Source organism: Anas platyrhynchos, chromosome 2 (assembly GCF_047663525.1).
Source record: "Anas platyrhynchos isolate ZD024472 breed Pekin duck chromosome 2, IASCAAS_PekinDuck_T2T, whole genome shotgun sequence".
In the NCBI taxonomy this organism is placed as follows: Eukaryota; Metazoa; Chordata; class Aves; order Anseriformes; family Anatidae; genus Anas; species Anas platyrhynchos.
The window spans coordinates 164,008-183,900 of NC_092588.1; the positions used below are offsets into that span (position 1 = coordinate 164,008).

The following is a 19,893-nucleotide window of genomic DNA, read 5'->3' on the forward strand; positions in this document are numbered from 1 at the left end:
GGACATGGGCACCTGCTCATTCCCAGCTGACCACCATCCTCTTTCCAAACAGATTACCAACCCCTTTCACCTTCCCCTCCAAACCTCCAGGCCCCATCACCATCAGTGAGGCTCCAGAGGACTACAAACACCAAGTATGATGATGCTGTACCTCCTGGAGTGCTACAAAGCTATTGTCAAGACTATGCCCTTGTTCATTCATTATCAGGAAAGTATCTACGACTCCTTTTTGGCTTTGCATTCTAGCTTTCCTACTTGGCCATGACAAAAGAAACGCAATAGGTTGCATTAAAGGAATGGGTTCAAAGATCTTAATATGGAAGGAAGGCAAAAAGCAGTGATTCCCAGAAGCGATGTCACAGTACACTAATGTACCATGGCATCAGCTACCTTTGAACTAGGGCATTTGCCCATATCAATCACTCTCAGAGCCCAGACATAGGCACTGAAGAGATGAAGGACACAATCTGATGTGTGACAGGACCCGTTGCTAGCTACTGGACCACTGTTCCCTCATGCTGGGCAACGTTAAGGCAGTCTTGGGAGCATAGTCCTGTGTTGTCAGTTTTAAGCCATAAAAAGTGTACCACAGCTATAAGATTGGGAAGCAACAACAAACAGACTGAGCTAGTCAGCAGTGATTATCTGGCTGACACAAAAAGAAAATTTGAAATATTTTGGACAAGAAGACATTATCCAATATGCTATGCCAAATAATATCAAGAATACAAATATAGTTTTGCTATGGTATCGGTGAAAGAGACAATGCTGCGACCAGAGAGGTGCTTCCAGTACATACATGGAAGCAGCAATGTCATTTGTACAAAGCACTGAAGAGACCTCATCTGAAAAAATGCATACTGTTCTCACACTTCACACTAATGAAATAAGGAAATCTAACATAAATTATCAAAATGCACAGAGAAATGCTTGTGAGACAAGAAAGGGAACAGAGAGCCTTTCCTACAAAAACAAGATACAAACTAGCTTGACTAGAAAATCAAAGGAACAAGAAGGATGTGACTGTTCTCAAGAGGAAGGCTATTCTGTACAAGGGGCAGAGTATCGAGGGGAGAGCTAAGTTAAAGAATGCTGCCAGAAGCACCAAACTTGCCATGACAACATTAACATTGAAAATTAGAAAGGTTTCTAGTCCATAGTTTTTGGAATAGCTTTCCAAAATGAACAGCAATGACATCAAAATAATAGCTGTTAAGATGGAGTTTGATGAGCTTATGAAATAATAACATGACTTTTTAACAGCCACAGCAACTGGATTTTTGTAGCCTGATTCCTCACTGTCTAATTCCTAGAAATATTGAACTCCTTTCAAGAAAGCAGTTTCTGGACAAAGTTGACTGTGCACTATCTGACAAGGCTTTGTCCAGAAACTTTATAAACACTACCACCACCCTCAACCAACCTGCACTATCCGATCCACGGTGAAGTGCGTTTATTCTGCTTATGACATGGAGGCTTCAGCCTACAGCGGGGTTTTTGTCAGACCATCAGCAATACTGCCCTGCTCACTAGTTATCTTCTGACTATCACATAAAAAGCAGATGAGATAGCCCTACACTCCTAGTTGTGACACTCTCAGCCCCACAGCCTGTCCTCTGATACTCAGACGTCTGTCCCAAAGGGACATCTTTGGCACCAACTACAGAGGCCTAACACGGATGTGAAGATGTGCCAGCCTGCACATACATGCAGGAAGAGGTTGTAGGAAGGATGCAAAAGCACCTGGGTAATGGCTATTCAGCATAAAAGGCAATCAGCAGGAAAGATAATAAATTAAAAAGAGAGATGCACAAACCTAATGAAAAGCAGGTGATAAGAGACAAGTCTCAAGACACTCATAGATGGATCATTAAATCACTCAAAAGGTAACACTGAAGAAGTGTGACCAAAAACTTGGTAATGAAGATTATCATGGGTTGTCAGAACAGCCCTCACAGGAAAAAGCAACTCACTATAGGAAGTTTTAAAAGGGATTGTGCCAATGGGCAAAATTTATGATGGGATGTTTAGGGGAAGAATCACACATAGGGAAAGGGAGGGGGCAAGGAGAGGGGAAGAAGGAGTATGGGAAAACAGAAGGTAGAGAACAAGAGGCTGATCACAGGCAAGCAGGCTGCTGGACAGTATGCTTGTCTGGGCAAGCCCTGTGCCTGGTCACCACAGTCTGCTCTACCTTTTTATCATACCCTGTTCCTATTTACTATGTGGATTTGTTCTTTATTCTGCATATGTACTAGCACAAGACCCACTAGTAAAACTCATGTTGAACTAGCCAGCAAGTAGGAATCCAGTATCTGGAAAAACCCAGCAGCTGGCCCAGACACTGAATAAAAGGCTCAGGGTCTGACCAAAGAGCTTTGAAGAACTTGATGCTTGGGCCAGAAACTGAAGAGACGTGCAAATGTGAGTTTTCATGGTGCTTAATTGAGAGAGTGCACGTGTTTGTTCCGCAAGCAAACGTTAAACCTGATTAGCCATTGGGTAGAAACAGGGTTAAGCCATTTGTGTTGTTCATGCCCTATAAGAACCATTAATCTTTATATGGAAGCCTGAAAACGTACTTCCTCCTTTCCTGCCTGTGCAAATCCATGGCCGGTTGTGCCTATAGGGCTGGACCTGGGAATGGGGAAAAGCAGCTGCCTCCCATCTAGTGGACTGGTAAGGAAGGATCCTCTTAGGTCCTCCTGTCTGAGGGATGCAGCAATTTTTAACAAAGACGACATGCAGATGAGGCTTGGCCCTTACGCTTTTATCACCAGATGAAGGCCCTACATGTTTCACAGAGAGACCAGCAGCAGCATGCACTCTTGACTTCATGCATTCCACTCCGAAAAGTGAGCTCTGTTATTCTTCCACCACTGATGAGAATGGTCACAGCACAAGTATACAGTAGTACTTGCCCAGACTCCAGCGAATGAGGTCACAAGAACTCCCTGAGTCAGAGGTATGTTATATACGACAGTTCTTGACAGCATTTTCTGCATGAGCTACTCTATTGCCTGGCAATCACGATATCTTCTCAGCTCTTGGATAGCTAGTTTTCAGTGGCCCTTATTGCTGTGTCTCTACATAACAAGAGAGCAAGGGCAACAGGAGCAGTTAAGCTATCAGAATGCACAGAGGAAGGGGAAGAGTATCATCTGTCCATGCCACAGGGAGCTATAGATCTCTAGCAAATTTCTTAGTGATCAGACTGCTCTTTAGGACCCTCACGTATCACTTGGTACTACTACTGTTCTCAGGCTCCCCCAGATTAAGTATTCTTCCTTCTACTCCCAGTTCTATTCCTCCCAAAATAGCTGCCCTTAGCCACTGCTCCCTGTCCTGCACCCTCCCTGCTAGATTCCCATCCAATGACTCAAACTCTCCAACACTCTCCCATGCAGCTCCCTGTCCCGTTTGCTTTCTGCCCCATCTTCCACTACCAAGACGACTCTCAAGATGCCTGTCACAATTGTGTCAGGTGCTATTCGTAAGAGACACTGGAGTATGAGGAAGGCTGGAGAGTTAGTAATCAGTCACCGGTGAGTTTTGTGGGGTGTTAACTTTGAAGAAAGATCTAGGCTGGGCTCTTCAAACCATGTACTCAAAGCTCCCTGAAGACTGTAAAAGGAGCTATCCTGGCCCTTCCCTGTAGAGAAGTCCGGGATGATATAGAGCACAGGGGAAGAATATGAAGCTGTGCTGTATTTCTTCTCCCAAGAAAACAAAAAATACTTGGCAAAGTGATACAGAGGCATGACTAGGAGACCATGGCTTTGGCAAACAGGCTTCTGCCTGCCGGACCTATGAAACCACCTGTATCTTAACCAGGGCCCTGTTGCTTTCCCTATAGGGAAACACAAGAAACCTATACAGCATATTCTGCGGATCATCATGTCCTGAAAAGCCTTCCCATAAAAATGGGTCATTAATGCTTCAGAAGAGTTGTGGTAAAGACAGAATTTGTGTGATGCTGTGTGGGCACTGTTTTGAAGTGAACAGGCTCTCCTTCAACATCCAGTATCACTGGGCCAGGGCAGTTCCACAGGTCTGACCCAGCAGCGGATTTGGCCAGAAACAGGGCAAAACTCACACAGCTTGCTCATAGTCTCTTAGAAAGAGCAGAATATCTCAAGGACAACTATCACCAAGAAGATATGAGAGGCGTCAGGATTTAACACTACCACCACCATGTGGATATTGTGAACCCCACAAGCAGGAAAGGCAGAATAGCAGCTGCTACCAGGAGGCACAGATGCTGGAGTTCCTACAGTTAGACGCTTGCTGGAAGGTGCAGATGTTATGTGAATAGTCTAGACCAGGTAAGGATTCTCCTGAAAGATAATAATTTGTACCTGATTTCTTAAGCGATCACAAGATTTGAGCTGCAACTGATGCTCAACACCCCAGCTTTTATGACAGAACATAGTTCAGCACAGGAAATATCCTTGAGAGCAGAAGACCATGCTCATGGGTATATTCATTACCTATGCAATAACACTGCACATATTGTTGCAGTGAGGTGTGTCGGAGGACAAAGGACAGCGAAACCTTCATCCACGTCAAAATCTAACAGTGCTCCTGAGCTCTGTAAGCCTTGGCTTACATGTAGCCTTGGGCTTATATGAGCCTTGGGTTCAAATAAAACAGTGAAGACACCGCAAGCTATTACTAGGGAATTAGATCTGCTTTCCTATGAAGATGCCCATGGATATAAATATATTTGCTAATGGAGGGGGTAAATGGGGTTTGACTTCTGACTCCTGTCCTGGTTTCAGTTAGGACACAGTTAATTTTCCTCCTAGTAGCTGGTAGGGTGCTATGGTTTGGATTAGGATGAGCAGAGTGCTGATAACACGCTGATGTTTTACTTGTTGCAGAGCAGTGCTTACACCAAGCCAAAGACTTCAGCTTCTCGCTCTGCTCTGCCAGTGGGCAGGCTGGGGGTGCAACAGGAGCTGGGAGGGGACAGACCCAGGACAGCTGACCCCAAGTGGCCAAAGGGGTATTCCATCCCATCTGATGTCTTGCTGAACAATATATAGGGGTGGCTAGCCAGGGTGAGGGGGCTGGCTGCTCAGGGTTAGGCTGGGCATCAGTCAGTGGGTGGTGAGCAACTGCATTGGGCATCATTTGTTTCATATATATTAGTAGTAGTAGTACTGTTACCATTATTATTATTACTATTATTATTATTACTATTATTATTATTATTATTACTATTATTATTATTATTACTATTATTATTATTATTATTATTATTATTTTCCTGTCTTAATAAACTGTCTTTATCTCAACTCACGTGCTTCACTTTCCCATTTCTGTCCCCCATCCCAGAAAGGGAGGGGGGAGGGTGAGCGAAGGGCTGTGTGGTGTTTAGCTGCTGGCCAGGTTAACCCACAACAACTCCATTCTGAGATCTTGTTTTTCCTTCTTGCCACAGGTAGAGCCAATTAACACCACATGATGGTCTGTGTGCCTGTAATCACGCCTCTCAGTCATGCCTCTGTACCAGTGGAGCATCAAAAGATGAGCAAAACCAAAATTATTTAGGCTATGGGGAGGGACTCTTTTATCAGGGAGTGTAGTGATAGGAGAAAGGGTAACTGCTTTAAACTAAAAGAGGATATTTGGATTAGATATTAGGAAGAAATTCTTCATGATAAGTGCGGGTGGTGAGGCAGCAGAACAGGTTGCCCAGGGAAGTTGTGGATGCCCCCATCCCTGGAAATGCTCAAGGCTGGGCTGGATGGGGCTTTGGGCAACCTGATCCAATGAAAGGAGACCCTGTCCATGGCAGGAGGGTTGGAACTAGGTGGTCTTTAAGGTCCCTTCCAACCTTCCAAACCGTTCTATGATTCTGCTATTCTGTCTGGCAACAGTCAGGGTCAGTGCTTGATTTTTGGAGGAGGAGGAAGCCCTAGCAAAGACAGAGCGACGCTGTACCATGGTGTTCAAGTCTCTTGTCAAGATATACCTGTCGGACCTGGGCTAAAGCTCCACTAAAATTTTGTGTCAGAGCAAATACAACACAGCCCCCAGCCTAGGGATAGAGCAGACAGAAGCCAGCACTGACAAGGCTGTATCAGTGTTTACTCACACCAGCTCTGTGGTAACGCATGCTCTTACCACAACAGCTGGATCAGAAACCCACCACCAGCACCAGGATGCAGGAGCTTTCACTTGGAGGCAGCATGCGAGCTTGGGAAGAGGGTCAGGAGACTCAGCAGACTCTCCCCCACAGGAGGGAGAGGAGGTGACACGTTAGGCAGACTTGAGGTTAGAGGTAGCAGTGAGATCCATATCACTGGCACAAACAGGAAGGGAAACTGGGGCCAGAGTTTTAAATGAAAGCAGGGGGAAGCACTCCAAAGTGCCCTGCCCAGCTCCACACTGCCCTCAGGCAGCCTTCCTCCTCTTCAGCCTATACTGACCCCTGCTACTGGGCAGGGAGCAGCTGTCAGCTGTGCCTCAGAACGTCCCTTCCCACACATCCTGCTACAGCACAGCTCTCCAAGGCTGTCCTACAAGGCTCTGGAGAGACACCAAGCCAGGGCAGTGCTGTCATATCACCCATATTACCTCTCTCCAGTACAGCCCTGACTATTGCATACTGTCCCTGTGGGGACATGCTCACACGCTGCACTCAGGGAAAGGAGGAGACGTTAACAGTACCCACTGCCAGTCACAGGCTGCTAAAAGACAGGGAGACAACCAGCAATATTAAGCACTCTCAGAGAAGCCCAAGGAGATGAAAAAAAGACCCTCAAAATCCAGCTTCAAAGACAGGAAAACATCTCCTGTCTGAGGAAGGGCAGGGAGCTGCATTTGTGCCTGCTGTCCCAAGAGCAGCGAGTCAGACCCCTTCCAGACCTTCCTGCCCTTCCCTGCATACCCGCACTCACCGAGATGACCCGGTCTCCTACATGCAGGATCCCGTCCCGATGGGCTGCACCACCCTCTGCGATTCGTGAGATAAAGATCCCCTGAAAGACAATCAGAAAGGTCAGAGCAGCCTTGTACCTCCCCTCACCAGAGCTTTGCTTTCCAGAATCACTCCCCGACACCAGGCAGGTCTCAGCTCTTTCCCCTTTGCAGAGCCCTCCCCTGCCCTGGCACTTCCTCTTCATTCCTCACTCAGCACAAACCCTTTTCTGCTTCTGGAGCCACCTGCAGCAAAGTCTTCATGTGGCCAAGAGCCCAGAATATGTCAAGAGGACACTGGCAGGATTAAATGTCACTGGCAGGAACTGTGAGCCTCAGCCCCACCTCCTTTTGAACTTCTCTCTTTCCCTGACTTAAGAGTAGATTCTGGCTCTCAGCAAGGCACAGACTGCCAGGCTCAGCAGCTCAGAGTTCCTGGGCACAGTTCCTACGCTGCCTCAAGCAGTGTAAGGAAGACCCCGTGCTGCTCCCTCATGCAGTGCCGAGAGTTGGAATTGAGCATCTTCCCTCCCGAGGAATCATTACTAACCGTGTCACCAGCCCGGTAGGGTGTGGAACCTTTGCCACCAGCAATGCTGAAGCCCAGACCCTTCTCATTGCGCATAAGGCAGGTGGAGTATCTCTCTGTGGGAGGTGTCCCCTCAGGCCGCTCCGGGAAGCGTAGGCCACCTCGCCTCTCACGAGGGCTGTAGTCATCCTCAGGGCGAAGCGGTGTGACGGTGATGGCATTCTCTGGCTCCACCATCCGCTCCCGCAGGACTGTCATGGAGACAGAGCTTCCCGATCCACGCAGAGCTTCCACTGCCACATGATGCTCAGCACAATGCAAGGATACGCCATTCACCTGGGGACAAAAAGAGCCAGGCACAACCCTCTATTTGTGGGGAGATCTTCCAGCAGCCTACAAAACCAGCTCCAGTCTTAGCAGTCAGCGTCCAACAAAAACACAGCTCATCTCCTAGTGCTGCGACCCTGTTCCACGCGGGACATGACAGACCTCACCAGCTACCCCACAAGGGAGCTTCCCTGTGCTCACAAAGCATGTGCTGCCTAAATACATAATACAGTGGCTAGTGGGTAGGGCTCAAAGGGTTGTACTGAATGGGGTAAAATCATCCTGGTAGCCAGTCACTAGTGGGGTTCCACAGGGCTCCATTTTAGGGCCAGATCCCTTTAATGTTTTTATAAACCATCTAGATGCAGGACTCAAACGCATACTAAGCAAGTTTGCAGACAACACTGAATTAGGAGGAACTGTTGACTCCCTTGATGGCAGAGACACCTTGCAGAGAGATCTGGACAAATGAGAAGGCTGGACAGTCACCAACTGCAAGAAATTTAGCTAAAGCAAGTGCTGGATTCTGCACCTGAGATGGGGCAACCCTGCATATATGCACAGACTGGGGGATGAGAGGCTGGAGAGCAGCCCCACAGGAATAGATCTGGGGGTTCTAGTTGACAGCAAGTTGAGTATGAGTCAACAGTGTGCCCTGGCAGCCAAAAGGGTCAATTGATCCTGAGGTGCATCAGGCACGGCATTGCTAGCCAACTGAGGGAAGTGATTGTCTTACTCTACCCTGAGGTAGTGCGGCATCACCTTGAGTACTGTGTACAGTTTTGGGTGCCACAATATAAGAAGGACATAAACCTATTAGAGAGTGTTCAAATGAGGGTGATGCATCTAGAGGGGAAGACTGAAGTCACTTGGATTGTTCAGCCCCGAGAAGAGACCGAGGGGAGGTCTCATCGCAGCCTGCAGCTTCCTCATGAGGGGAGCGGAGGGGCAGGCACTGAGCTCTGCTCTCTGGTGACAGTGACAGGACCTGAGGGAACAGCATGGAGCTGTGACAGGAGAGGGTCAGGCTGGATGTTAGGAACAGGCTCTTCACTGAGAGGGTGGCTGGGCACTGCAACAGGTTCCCCAGAGACATGGTCACGGCCCCAAGCCTGCTGGAGTTTAAGAAGCTTTGAACAATGCTCTCAGAGATATGGTTTGATTTTTGTGTGCTCCTGTGTGGACCCAGGAGTTGGACTTGATGATCCTTGTGGATCCCTTCCAACTCAGGATTTTCTATGGTTCTGCAATACGTCTCCAAGGTAGCTCCTGACAACCACAGGAGGGGCCCTTTCTATGAAGGGGAATTCTCTTCCACAGGAAGCCTCATCCTTCCCATTGCCTCTACCATCCCCACAAGGCAGCAAACCCCATGCAGCTAACTCAAAGATAAATGGCAATGTTAATTAAACAACCTACTTTTTCAGCTAGGGGGGATTTTGTTTTCTCCTTGCGCAGCTCCAGATGCTTAATTTGGCTTACAGACTAGCGCAATGCACTTATGCATCAACCCACACCTCTCCATCCACTCTCTAGTCATTAGAAATATTAGCTAGGTTCTTACCTCCAGAAGCTTGTCCCCAACACGAACCCCTGCACGAGCTGCAGGTCCCTCTTCTGACACACGGGAAATAAAGATGCCCTGGAAAAACACACTATGTTAAAAGAAGTGGAGTCCATTCCTCAACCACGTAAAGCGTGGAAGGAAAGTAGTCCACCCCATTCAATTTAAGGGAAAGGGGAAATCCCTTGCCAATCCCGTACCCTGGCTGTGGGGACAAGACATCCAAGTCACTCTGTTCAGGAGTTGGTGGAAAGGAGAAAAAAAATTCCCGTTCCAGGGCTACCCCACTGGTGACAAAAAGGAAAAGGGCAAGAAACAGTAATCCTTTTCCAGTAGGTTGAGAACAACACAGCTGATGCTATCATGTGTGGAAGACAACCCTGTACTCTTCTCCTTTTGAGTCCTGTACATCAGGACACAAGTGGGAAAGAAACTGCTGCTCTCATTGCTGCTCTTGGTGGTCAGTAGCCTGAATGTTTGAGAAGTTGTGCTCCAGCCCCCTGCTCCTCAGCAGGTCAAGGGTTGCTCTCCACCTTGCTCTGTGAAAGCCCAGTCCAACGACCACAAAGCTCTTACATATGGAAATCCGATGTCCAGCTACAGAGAACTAGTCCCTGAAAAGGGGGTGCTTCAATAATTATGCAGTCCAAGGTCTTACCTCATCGTCACCCTTATAGGGGGTGGAGCCCTTGCCCCCTGCGATGCTGATGCCCAGCCCCCCTGTCTGCCGCACGATAGTCAATGTCAACTGGAAGCAGAATGAACACAGGTTACAAGTCAGTGCAGGCATGGAAGATGCCAAAAACATTTTGAAGAGCAAGAGATGACTACTTAAGAGAATAAGCACAAGAATATAGACTTTATCTGCATGCATCTGCTCATGTATTTGTGTAAGCTGTGGTGTTGATGCCTCAAAGGGACCAAAGTTGCAATACCTATAAACAAACCAGTTTTCACAGCTGGGTTCTGAACTGTATCTCAAGACCAAGAGTTACTTTGCCTGTATTGAACACACTGGAATGAGATGTCCACCACAAAGTAAACTGAGAAAGAGTGGAATAGGACTGGATAAGAAAACAGGGATAGCGTTCATATCACAGCCCAGATCTACCACAAAGCTCTCTTTGGGGTGCAATTCCATACATCTACTGGGAGATTAAGGATCACCCTAATGTAACATGCAGTAACAAGAATGGCACATGTTCCAGAATACACTGGGACAGATACTTGGCTTTACTCTGTTGATGGAAATCAATATGTGATTCTGGAAAAGCCATCTGTCTTGTTCAGTGGCTCCTTCCTCTTCTCCCCTCTGCACGTGTAGGCTCAGGATTGTAGCTGTGCAATCCAGAAGCCTCTTCTTCCCATATCCCATTTCCACATACCAAATTAAGGCCCCTTGCAATAGCAAAACTCTCCTCAAACTTGAACTGAAATTGCCTATATTCAGGACACTAGCATGAACTGTTTGTGTTGCCCCAAGTCATGAGAAGGAAGGTAAGGAGCATGTGGTAGGAATCGGAAAGGAATGGGATAGGCAGGGTTCCCTCGGGGATCTGTCAGGGCCAAGGACCAAGGAGCTGGTGATGCAAGTGATGGAAATGTACACAGACTTCTGGAGAGAACCAAATTTACTATCCTCCAGATGTCACTTCTCTGGAAACAAAGTCCAGAACAGAGAGCGGCTGCTGCAGAGGTTTCTAGCTTCAACATCAGATCCACTTGGCTTTGGCCAGGCCACAAGGCAGTCAACGAAAGAAGCAGGAGAGCCCTTCCTTAATGCCCTCCCTTCAAATTTTCTTCATTTTCTACAGTGACAAAAGCACCAGCTTGTAGGGCCTTCACATTCTACTAAGACCAAAAACCCCAGGAGATGCAGAACTGGACTGAGGTTCTTTGCCATTTCATTTATGCCCAGTCGATGCTGTAGTAGAAAGGAGCCAGAATCTTCACAAGCTAACCCTGGATTCTGGACTGACCATACATACATTGTCGGTAGTGCAAGACCTGGAGACTGAGTTAAATCCAAGTACTGAAAGACATGGGTTATTCAGATGAGACAAAAACGTGGTGGGCATAAAACAGCATTGTTTATCATTGATAGCACACTTTAAAACCACTTACACATTACATAAACTCTTCTTGTGTGAAAAAGTCTATTAGGATCTAAGTGAAAATACTCACTTTATTCTCCAGTCTCACTGGATTTTGGTAATGCTATAAAGGCTTTTATCTAATTTCATTAAAAAATGTCAATTTGTCTACAGAAAACTTGGTTCCCATATGTAGAATTCTAATGAGAGAATTCTAATAACAGGATCCAAATATTTCTGAATAAGATAGCTGATGATTTTGCTCAGTGACTGAATATGACAAGATTGCTGTTTTTGACTTGCTTTTGACAATGAACAGGGAACATATGATGTCACTGGTTGTCACTTTCAGTTTCACGCTAAGTTGATTGTTGAAACTAACTGAAAGAAAACCCATAAAACAACGGATTTCACAAATTTCACAAAAAGAATCTACTACAGACTACCTGGCCAGGATGACAACGACACTGATGAATTATTCCTTAAGGAACTGAGAGAGACTTCTAGATTGGCTGTCCTTGTCCTTATGGGGGACTTCAGGACTTCAACCTGCCAGATGTCAACTGGGAATATCACATAGCTGAGACAAAAAGGTCCAGGAGATTCCTGAAGCACCTTGATGGGCTAAAGTTGAGACGGGAGGTTGGATATTAGGAAGAACTTCTTCACCGAAAGTGTTGTTAGGCATTGGAATAGGCTGCCCAGGGAAGTGGTTCAGTCACCATCCCTGAAGGTCTTTAAAAGACATTTAGATGTAGATCTTAGGGATATTGTTTAGTGGAGGACTGGTTAGTGTTAGGTCAGAGGTTGGACTGGGTGATCTTAGAGATCTCTTTCAACCTAGATGATTCTGTAGTTGATAATAACTTAGTACTTGTACTAAGAGAGCTGACTAGGAAAGGTGTCCTCTAGGACCTGTGGCTTGTGGGTGAAGTGGCAATAGGTGGTCGCCTTGGCCATAGTGACCACGAAGTAGCCGAGTTTAAAATCTTTGGAGATAGGAGGAAAACTGCCACCAAACTTCAACTTTGGACTGGGGGAAAGCAGACTTCAGACAGCTCAGTTAGTGAGGTCCCCTGGAAAGTGCTTTTAAATACACTGGGGTCCAACGTTACTGGTCATTTTTTAAGTACCACCTCCTAAGAGCACAGGAACAGGGAATTCCAAAACGTTGGAAGTCAAACAGGATGGGCAGGCTGGCCTGGCTAAGCAGGGATCTTCTTCAAGTGCTTAGGCAGAAAAAGAAAGCATACAGTCACCGGAAAAAAGGTTGGGTGACACGGGAGAACTACGCAGAATCACAGAATGGTTGAGGTTGGAAGGGACGGACCTCTGGAGATCATCCAGGTTCAACTCCGCTGCTGAGCACAATCACCTAGGGCACATTACACAGGATGGCACTCAGTCAGGTTTCGAATATCTCCTAAAAAGGAGGCTCCACAACCTCTCTGAGCAACCTGTTCCAGTGCTCTGTTCACCTTCACAATAAAGAAATGTTTCCTCATATTCAGCCAGAATTTCCAATGCCTCAGTTTGTGCCCATTGCATCTTGTCTTGTCACTGGGCACCACTGAAGAGTCCAGCCCCATCTTCTTGACACGCTCCCTTCAGATAGTTGTACGCATTGATCAGATCCCCTTCTCCAGGCTAAGCAGGCCCAGCTCCCTCAGCCTGTCCTCGTACAATAGGTGCTCTAAACCCCTAATCATCTTTGTAGCCCTCCTGGACTCACTGCAGGAGCTCCACATCCCTCTGGTACTGGGGAACCCAGAACTGGACACAATACTCCAGGAGCGGTGTCACCAGCGCTAAGTAGAAGGGCAGGATCACCTCCCCCGACCTGCTGACAGCTCTCTTCCCAATGCACCCCAGGATACTGTCGGCCTTCTTGGCCACAAGGGCACGTTGCTGGCTCACGGTTAACCTGCTGTCCACCAGGGCTCCCAGGTTCTTCTCTGCAGGGCTGCCCTCCAGCAGGTCAGCTCCCAGCCTTTACAGGTGCATGGGGTTATTCTGCCCAAGATGCAGGACCTTGCATTTGCCTTTGCTGAACTTCACGAGGTCCCTGACTGCCCAGTGCTCCAGCTTGTCCAGGTATGGATGGCAGCACAGCCCTCTAAGGGGTTACAGGGATTCTTCTCACTTTTGTAGGGAGAGAATTTGTGCAGGCAAGGCTCAATTAGAGTTGAAGCTGGAAAGCAGCGTGTGGGACAATAAAAAAGGCTTTTTTAAGTATGGTAACAGGAGAAGGAGGACCAGAGCAAACATTGGTCTGATACTTGATGAGGATGGTCACCTAACAAACAGGGACATAGACAAAGCAGAGATGTTTAATGCATTTTTCACCTCTGTCTTCAACACCAGTGATGGGCTCTGGTACCCCAGCTGCCCTGAATGGGAGGACTGTGACTGCAGGAACGATAAACTCCCAGTCAACCCCAAACTTGTGCAGGATTTGCTGCTCCACCTTGGTGCATTTAAGTCCACGGGGCCTGATGGGATTAATCCCAGGGTACTGAGAGAGCTGGCTGATGTCATTGCACAACCTCTCTCATTTATTTTTTAATGGTCTTAGGAATCTGGAGAGGTCCCAACTGACTGGAAGCTGGCAAATGTGGTCCCAATTTTCAAGAAGGGCAAGAAAGAAGATCCTAGCAATTACAGGCCTGTAAGTAATACTCAGTGCCTGGTAAAATTATGGAGAAGATTATTCTAAGAGTTATCAAAAAACACATGAAGGACAACACAGACAGTGGAGGTAGCCAACATGAATTCACAAATTAATTTGCTTTTGTGATAAGATCACCTATCCAGATGACCAAAGGAAGTTGGCCAATGTAATCTTTCTGGATTTCAGTAAAGCTTCCAATACTGTCTCTCAGAGTATCTTTCTGTACAAAATGACCAAAATACAGTTAAATAAGAGCATAATAAGAAGGTGAAGGGTCTGGAGGGGAAGACATATGAGGAGTGGCTGAAGTCACTTGGATTGTTCAGCCTGGAGAAGACTGAGGGGAGACCTCACAGTGGTCTACAGCTTCCTCACAAGGGGGAGCGGAGGGGCAGGTGCTGATCTCTTCTCTCTGATGACCAGCAACAGGATCCAAGGAAACAGCTTGAAGCTGTGACCGGGGCGGTTCAGGCTGGATATTACAAACAGGCTCTTCACTGGGAGGGTGGTCAGGCACTGGAACAGGCTCCCCAGGGAAGCGGTCACAGCACTGAGCCTGCTGGAATTTAAGAGGCGTTTGGGCAATGCTCTCAGACACGTGGTCAGATATTTTGGGTGATCCTTTGGGAACCTAGGAGTTGGACTCAATGATCCTTGTGAGTCCCTTCCAACTTGGAATATTTTCTGATTCTAAGGCATGGTTCAAATCTAACCTGTTTTTCATAGATTTTTGATATAGCAATCTTTTAACAGATTCTCTTGATCCTCTGAGATATTCCAAATTGCATTGAGTAAATGTATACCTTTCTAGAGAAACTAGAAGCATTGCGCGTATGGTCAGGCTCCTCTCTAGCAGACAGGGATATCTGAATATTGCCCAACAGACTTGGAACAGTATTTAGTGCTGTGTCCTACAAACTGCCAACTAAGGATTTTTGCAACTTGTTATTGGCAGGGGCGCAGCAGATACAGAGGGAGAAATCTAGACATTTACAGGGTTCAGCAGACCAAGTATGGAACTGCTGCTCTTCAGAGCCTGCTGAAAGACCAAGTTGTTCCTCCAGACATACCCAAAGGAGTGAGGGTTTAAGGGCTTTATTTCCGGAAGGCAGCAAGTTTCTGCATGCATAGACATCTTTTTATAGCATGCTATACGTTCAGAGGCAGTGTCTGATCCCTGGATTTACTCCACTTGAAACTTTAGATGAGACTGGGTTGTCAACAGTGACTTGGAAAAGGCAAATATTCAATAAATACTTCTGATCTGTATTTAGATAGAAATAAGATAATGCATACATATTACGTAAATCACATTTCACTCCAACACGAGCTCAAGAATCCATTAAATATCATCAAAACGAATAATCACTTCAAAAATTAGAAGAACTAGATAACCTGTACCCAAGAGTCCTAACAATTGACCAAGGTCTCCAATATACTTATAGAGTACTTATAAAATCCTGGAAACTTGATACCCTGAAATAGCATTTACGTTGTGCTGTTAAATTAAGATATTACAAGATGATACCTACCAGTCAGTCATCCTAGCACCACTTCCAGAAAAGAAACAGAAGAACTAGTATGCATGTCCCTTACTGAGCAGACAGAAGTAACAGTCATAACAAGCAGTTGAATATTATGAAAATTAGGTCTTTCAAATAAGCAAAAAAACCTACACCATTATTCCATTCCTTGACAAGACTTTAAACTTGGCTGACAGATTTAACAGTATAAATCTAATAAGCAGGCTTTTGTAAAACATGAAACTTCTTATCACAAGGCATTCACACTGACATCATAGGATGCTGGCTTTAGTTTTACATTATACAAACTAAGAACTAACTGAAATAAAGAACTATGAAGTAGGGTTCTGCAGAGATCTTTATCAGGCCTGATGTTATTTTGAATTCCTGACAGAAAAAAATGCTAATTGTTCTCTTTGAGAGGAGCATAGCATCCTTCCAGTATGGGACAGGATGGGAAGTAATTTATTTTTTTAAATCTTTTTCATGACATTAATGACTTTATAGGAAAAGACTATTCCATGCTTGTAGCAACAAATCAGGGGTCACAGAATCACAGAATGGCTTGGGTTGGAAGGGACCTTAAAGAGATCATCCAATTCCAACCCCGCTGCCATGGACTGGGACACCTTCCACCAGACCAGACTGCCATTGGATTCCCAATTAATTTTCAGCAGCACTCTTAAAAGAAAACCTTTTCAATGCAAAGTACAATTAAATTGCACAATTTACTGCCAGTGAATACTATAGAATAAAAGTGTACCAATGGGACTGGAGAGATGAGACAAATTCATGGACAGCAGCTCCACTGTATCTAGTACAATGGTATAAACAGTTCAGAAATCCTTAATAACACATTACAAGGACCTGGGAAAATACCTCTGAAAGAATCACAATGCCTCACTAAAAACTGCACTTCATAGTTCCCAAATGAAGACCGGCATATCCACCAACAGAGGTGTCTTTACAGATATCACATTCAACCCTGTGTCTGTTTCCAGGAACATCCCAGCAAAATAGAAGGTAGTTACAGAAGAGACACATAACAGTTCAGGAGCCAGAGGCACTGACTCACCAGGAAAGATTAGAAGAGCTAAATCTGTCTGGCTTCAGTAAGCAGTAACTCATGAGGACATAGGGACAGGCTGAAAATATCAGTGAGCAAATGGAAGGTAAGACATCACTGCATGAGATGTTGAGAACTAAATTAAAAATGAACAATGGAAAAAGGAACACAAAGCAAAGATCCTGCCCTGGCAGAAGAGATGATCTGAAGATTTTCTAGCTCTGATTCTGCTTATTCCTCCTTTATAATGTTTTGTTAGTTACAAGGGGAATGGATACCTGGCAAGGCAGAGATGGCAGCGTACTAATGACTGACAGTAGTATGAAGAGCAGACACAGGACAGGTGACCTGCAATGCTAAATGCTCAGGTGTACTCCTACAGACCCCCTTCTCCAAAGAGGCTCCAAGACAATGGATGACATAACATTAAGTGAGTATGATGGAAAGAATGCAATATGTTAAATACACCTCTTGATGATGACTTTTGAACCATAAGAACCTCTGGGTTCATATAGATATAGTTAGTTCCTCCGTTAATTCCAGAAATAGGGATTTAAGGAGCTAGTCCTTCCTCCTCATCACAATAGGCACACAGGTTTCCTACAGCCGTGGAAACATCAACAGCAAAAGAGAGGTTCCTGAAAGAACTGGACTGGCTAAACCATGGTACGCAACAGGACAGAGTACTGGAAATGAAAACACTCAACTGCACAGATAAACAAAATCAGTATTGGACAAAGATAAAATTCACAGAATGGCAACTGATTCTCTGCCAAATACAGAAGCATAGAATGGCCTGGGTTGGAAGGGACCTTAAGGATCATCTAACTCCAACCCCCTACCATAGGCAGGGAAGTCACCGACTCAGGTGATCAGGTTGGCCAAGGCCCCATCCAGCCTGGCCTTGAACACCTCCAGGGATGGGGCAAGTGAAGAATTTCCTCCTAATGTCTAGTCTAAATCTATCCTCTTTTAGTTTAAGATCGTTCCCCCTTGTCCTATCATTATCTACCCCAGCAAAGAGTCCTTCTCCATCTTTTTTATAAGACCCCTTTAATTACTGAAAGGCTGCAAGGAGGTGTCCCCGGAGCCTTCTCTTCTCCAGGCTTAACAGCCCCAGCTCTCTCAGCCTTTCTTCATAGGAGAGGTGCTCCAGCCCTCTGATCGTCTTTGTTGCCTTCCTCTGAACTCACTTTCCTGTGCTGGGAGCCCCAAAACTGGATGCAGTGCTCCAGGTGGGGCTTGATGAGGGCAGAGCAGAGGGGGAGAATCACCTCTGTCCCCTGCTGGTCACGCCTCTTTTGATGGAGCTCAGGACACAGTTGACCTTCTGGGCTGCAAGCACGCGCTGCTAGCTGATGTTGAGCCTTTCATGCACCAGAACCCCAGGGCTGTTCTCAGTGAGTTCTCCTCCCACTGTGTATTCATCTGGGATTGCCCCAACCCAAGTAGAAAGATACAGAGCACTGAACCATTCCCAGAACTAGAAGAAAAACCTCGACATGGAAATACTGCAGATTGAGCTAGAATGAGTAATACTGAAATTTTATATTTTTTCCTCTCCTTAGCAGTAACGGATTTTTATTCCTATTCTTATTGATGCTCTTTTGTGTTAAAATCATTGGTATAGTTGTTCATTTTTTATAATTCTGACTAAATTTTTTCACATTCAAACTCCTTTGCAGCCCAGAAATTTCTTATTGTTTTAAGGGTCCATTTTAGGAATATAGAATTAAAATGGCAGTATGTAATTAAATGACAGAATTCTGGGAAATTTATGAATTTTTTCTAAAATTTGTTTCATTGGCTAGCCTCACACTAAGAATTGCTTCATTTCCATTCTGTGCTGCTAAGAACAGCACACTAGAAAAGTATTTGTCCAAAGTGACAATGAGATAGAAGGAAAATTCTTGCACTAAACCTGACAAAACCTGAGATCCTTGACACTGAATGGAGGAATAAAAACAAGGTAGCTAAAGAGAATTCCTATTCATAAATAGAATCTGCCACACCATAAGTGGAAGAAAAACTATGGAATATAGTGAACTGAAGACTGAATAAACTCTGTCATCTTAACAGTCAAGAAGTTTGAGTTCAAGTAGAATGGGTGCACGAAAGGGTAGTGAGAAAGACAAGATATAAAGAATAAATCACAGAAGACTTAAAGAATCTTTTTTTAATCAGCAAAATGAAGGCTCGAAGGAGTTGTGACTGACACTCATAAAAATGCACAAAGGAAAAAGGGTCAGACATCAGAAAAGATTTTTCAGGAAAAAAAATATAATGAAAACAATGAATAAACAAATGCAAGTTTAGTTCACAATCAAGTTTTCCACTCATTCAAGTAGAAATCTGGAACAGCCTCCCAGCAGAAGAAACCTGACCATGCATGCATGCATTGGAAAAGTAGAAAACACAATCTATATTAAATAAAACGTTTGCCTGAGTTGTGAAACACGGTACAAACTCAGTGATCTAAATGATGTGGCACAGTATACCCTCAGCAAGTTTGCAGACACCACTAAGCTGGGAGGAGTGGTGGACACAGCAGCGGGTCCTGCTGCTGTCCCGACCTCGACAGGCTGAAGAAAGGGGCTGATAGGAACCTCACAGAGTTGAGCAAAAAGTGCAAACTCAGCACTTGGGGAGGAAGAGCTCCAGGCACAGGGCATGTTGGGGGCCACCCGCCTGGAAAGCAGCTTGGCAGAAAAGACCCTGGAGCCAGCAGCGTGCCCTTGTCACTAAGAGGCTGAGGGTATCCTTGGCTGCATTACGCAAAGCATTGCCAGCAGGTCAAGGAAGGTGATCCTGCCCCTCTGCACAGCACTGCTGAGGTCACTTCTGGAGGGCTGGCTCCAGTTCGGGGCTTCCCAGTACAAGAGAGAAATGGGCATACCGGACAGAGTCCAGCAAAGGCCTACAAACGTGAGGAAGCAGCACCTCTCCTGTGAGGAGAGCCTGAGAGAGCTGAGACTGCTGAGCCTGGAGAAGACGAGGCTCAGAGGAATCTTACCAATGTCTACAAACACCTGAAGGGACGGTGCAGAGGATGGAGCCATGCTCTCGTCAGTGGTGCCTGGTGGCCTGCACAAGAGACAATGGGCACAAACTGGACCACAAGACATTCCCCCTGGTTGTCAAGAAACATTTTGTTGTGCGGGTCACAGAGCACTGGCACAGGCTGCCCAGACAG

The 19,893-nt window shown here is 45.8% G+C and overlaps 1 protein-coding gene across 36 annotated transcripts in view; it reads right to left on the reverse strand.

Annotated features, from left to right (window-relative positions):
- The window catches only part of SCRIB (scribble planar cell polarity protein), a 114,520-nt gene that overhangs the window by 50,817 nt on the left and 43,810 nt on the right, over positions 1-19,893 (reverse strand). For all 36 annotated transcript variants that reach the window (XM_072034137.1, XM_038175230.2, XM_038175263.2 and 33 more), the window contains 4 exons: positions 10,006-10,095; positions 9,348-9,425; positions 7,478-7,792; positions 6,909-6,989 (listed from right to left, as the gene is read on the reverse strand). In XM_072034137.1, the coding sequence (XP_071890238.1) occupies positions 6,909-6,989; positions 7,478-7,792; positions 9,348-9,425; positions 10,006-10,095 (564 nt within the window). The remainder of the gene's footprint in view (positions 1-6,908; positions 6,990-7,477; positions 7,793-9,347; positions 9,426-10,005; positions 10,096-19,893) is intronic.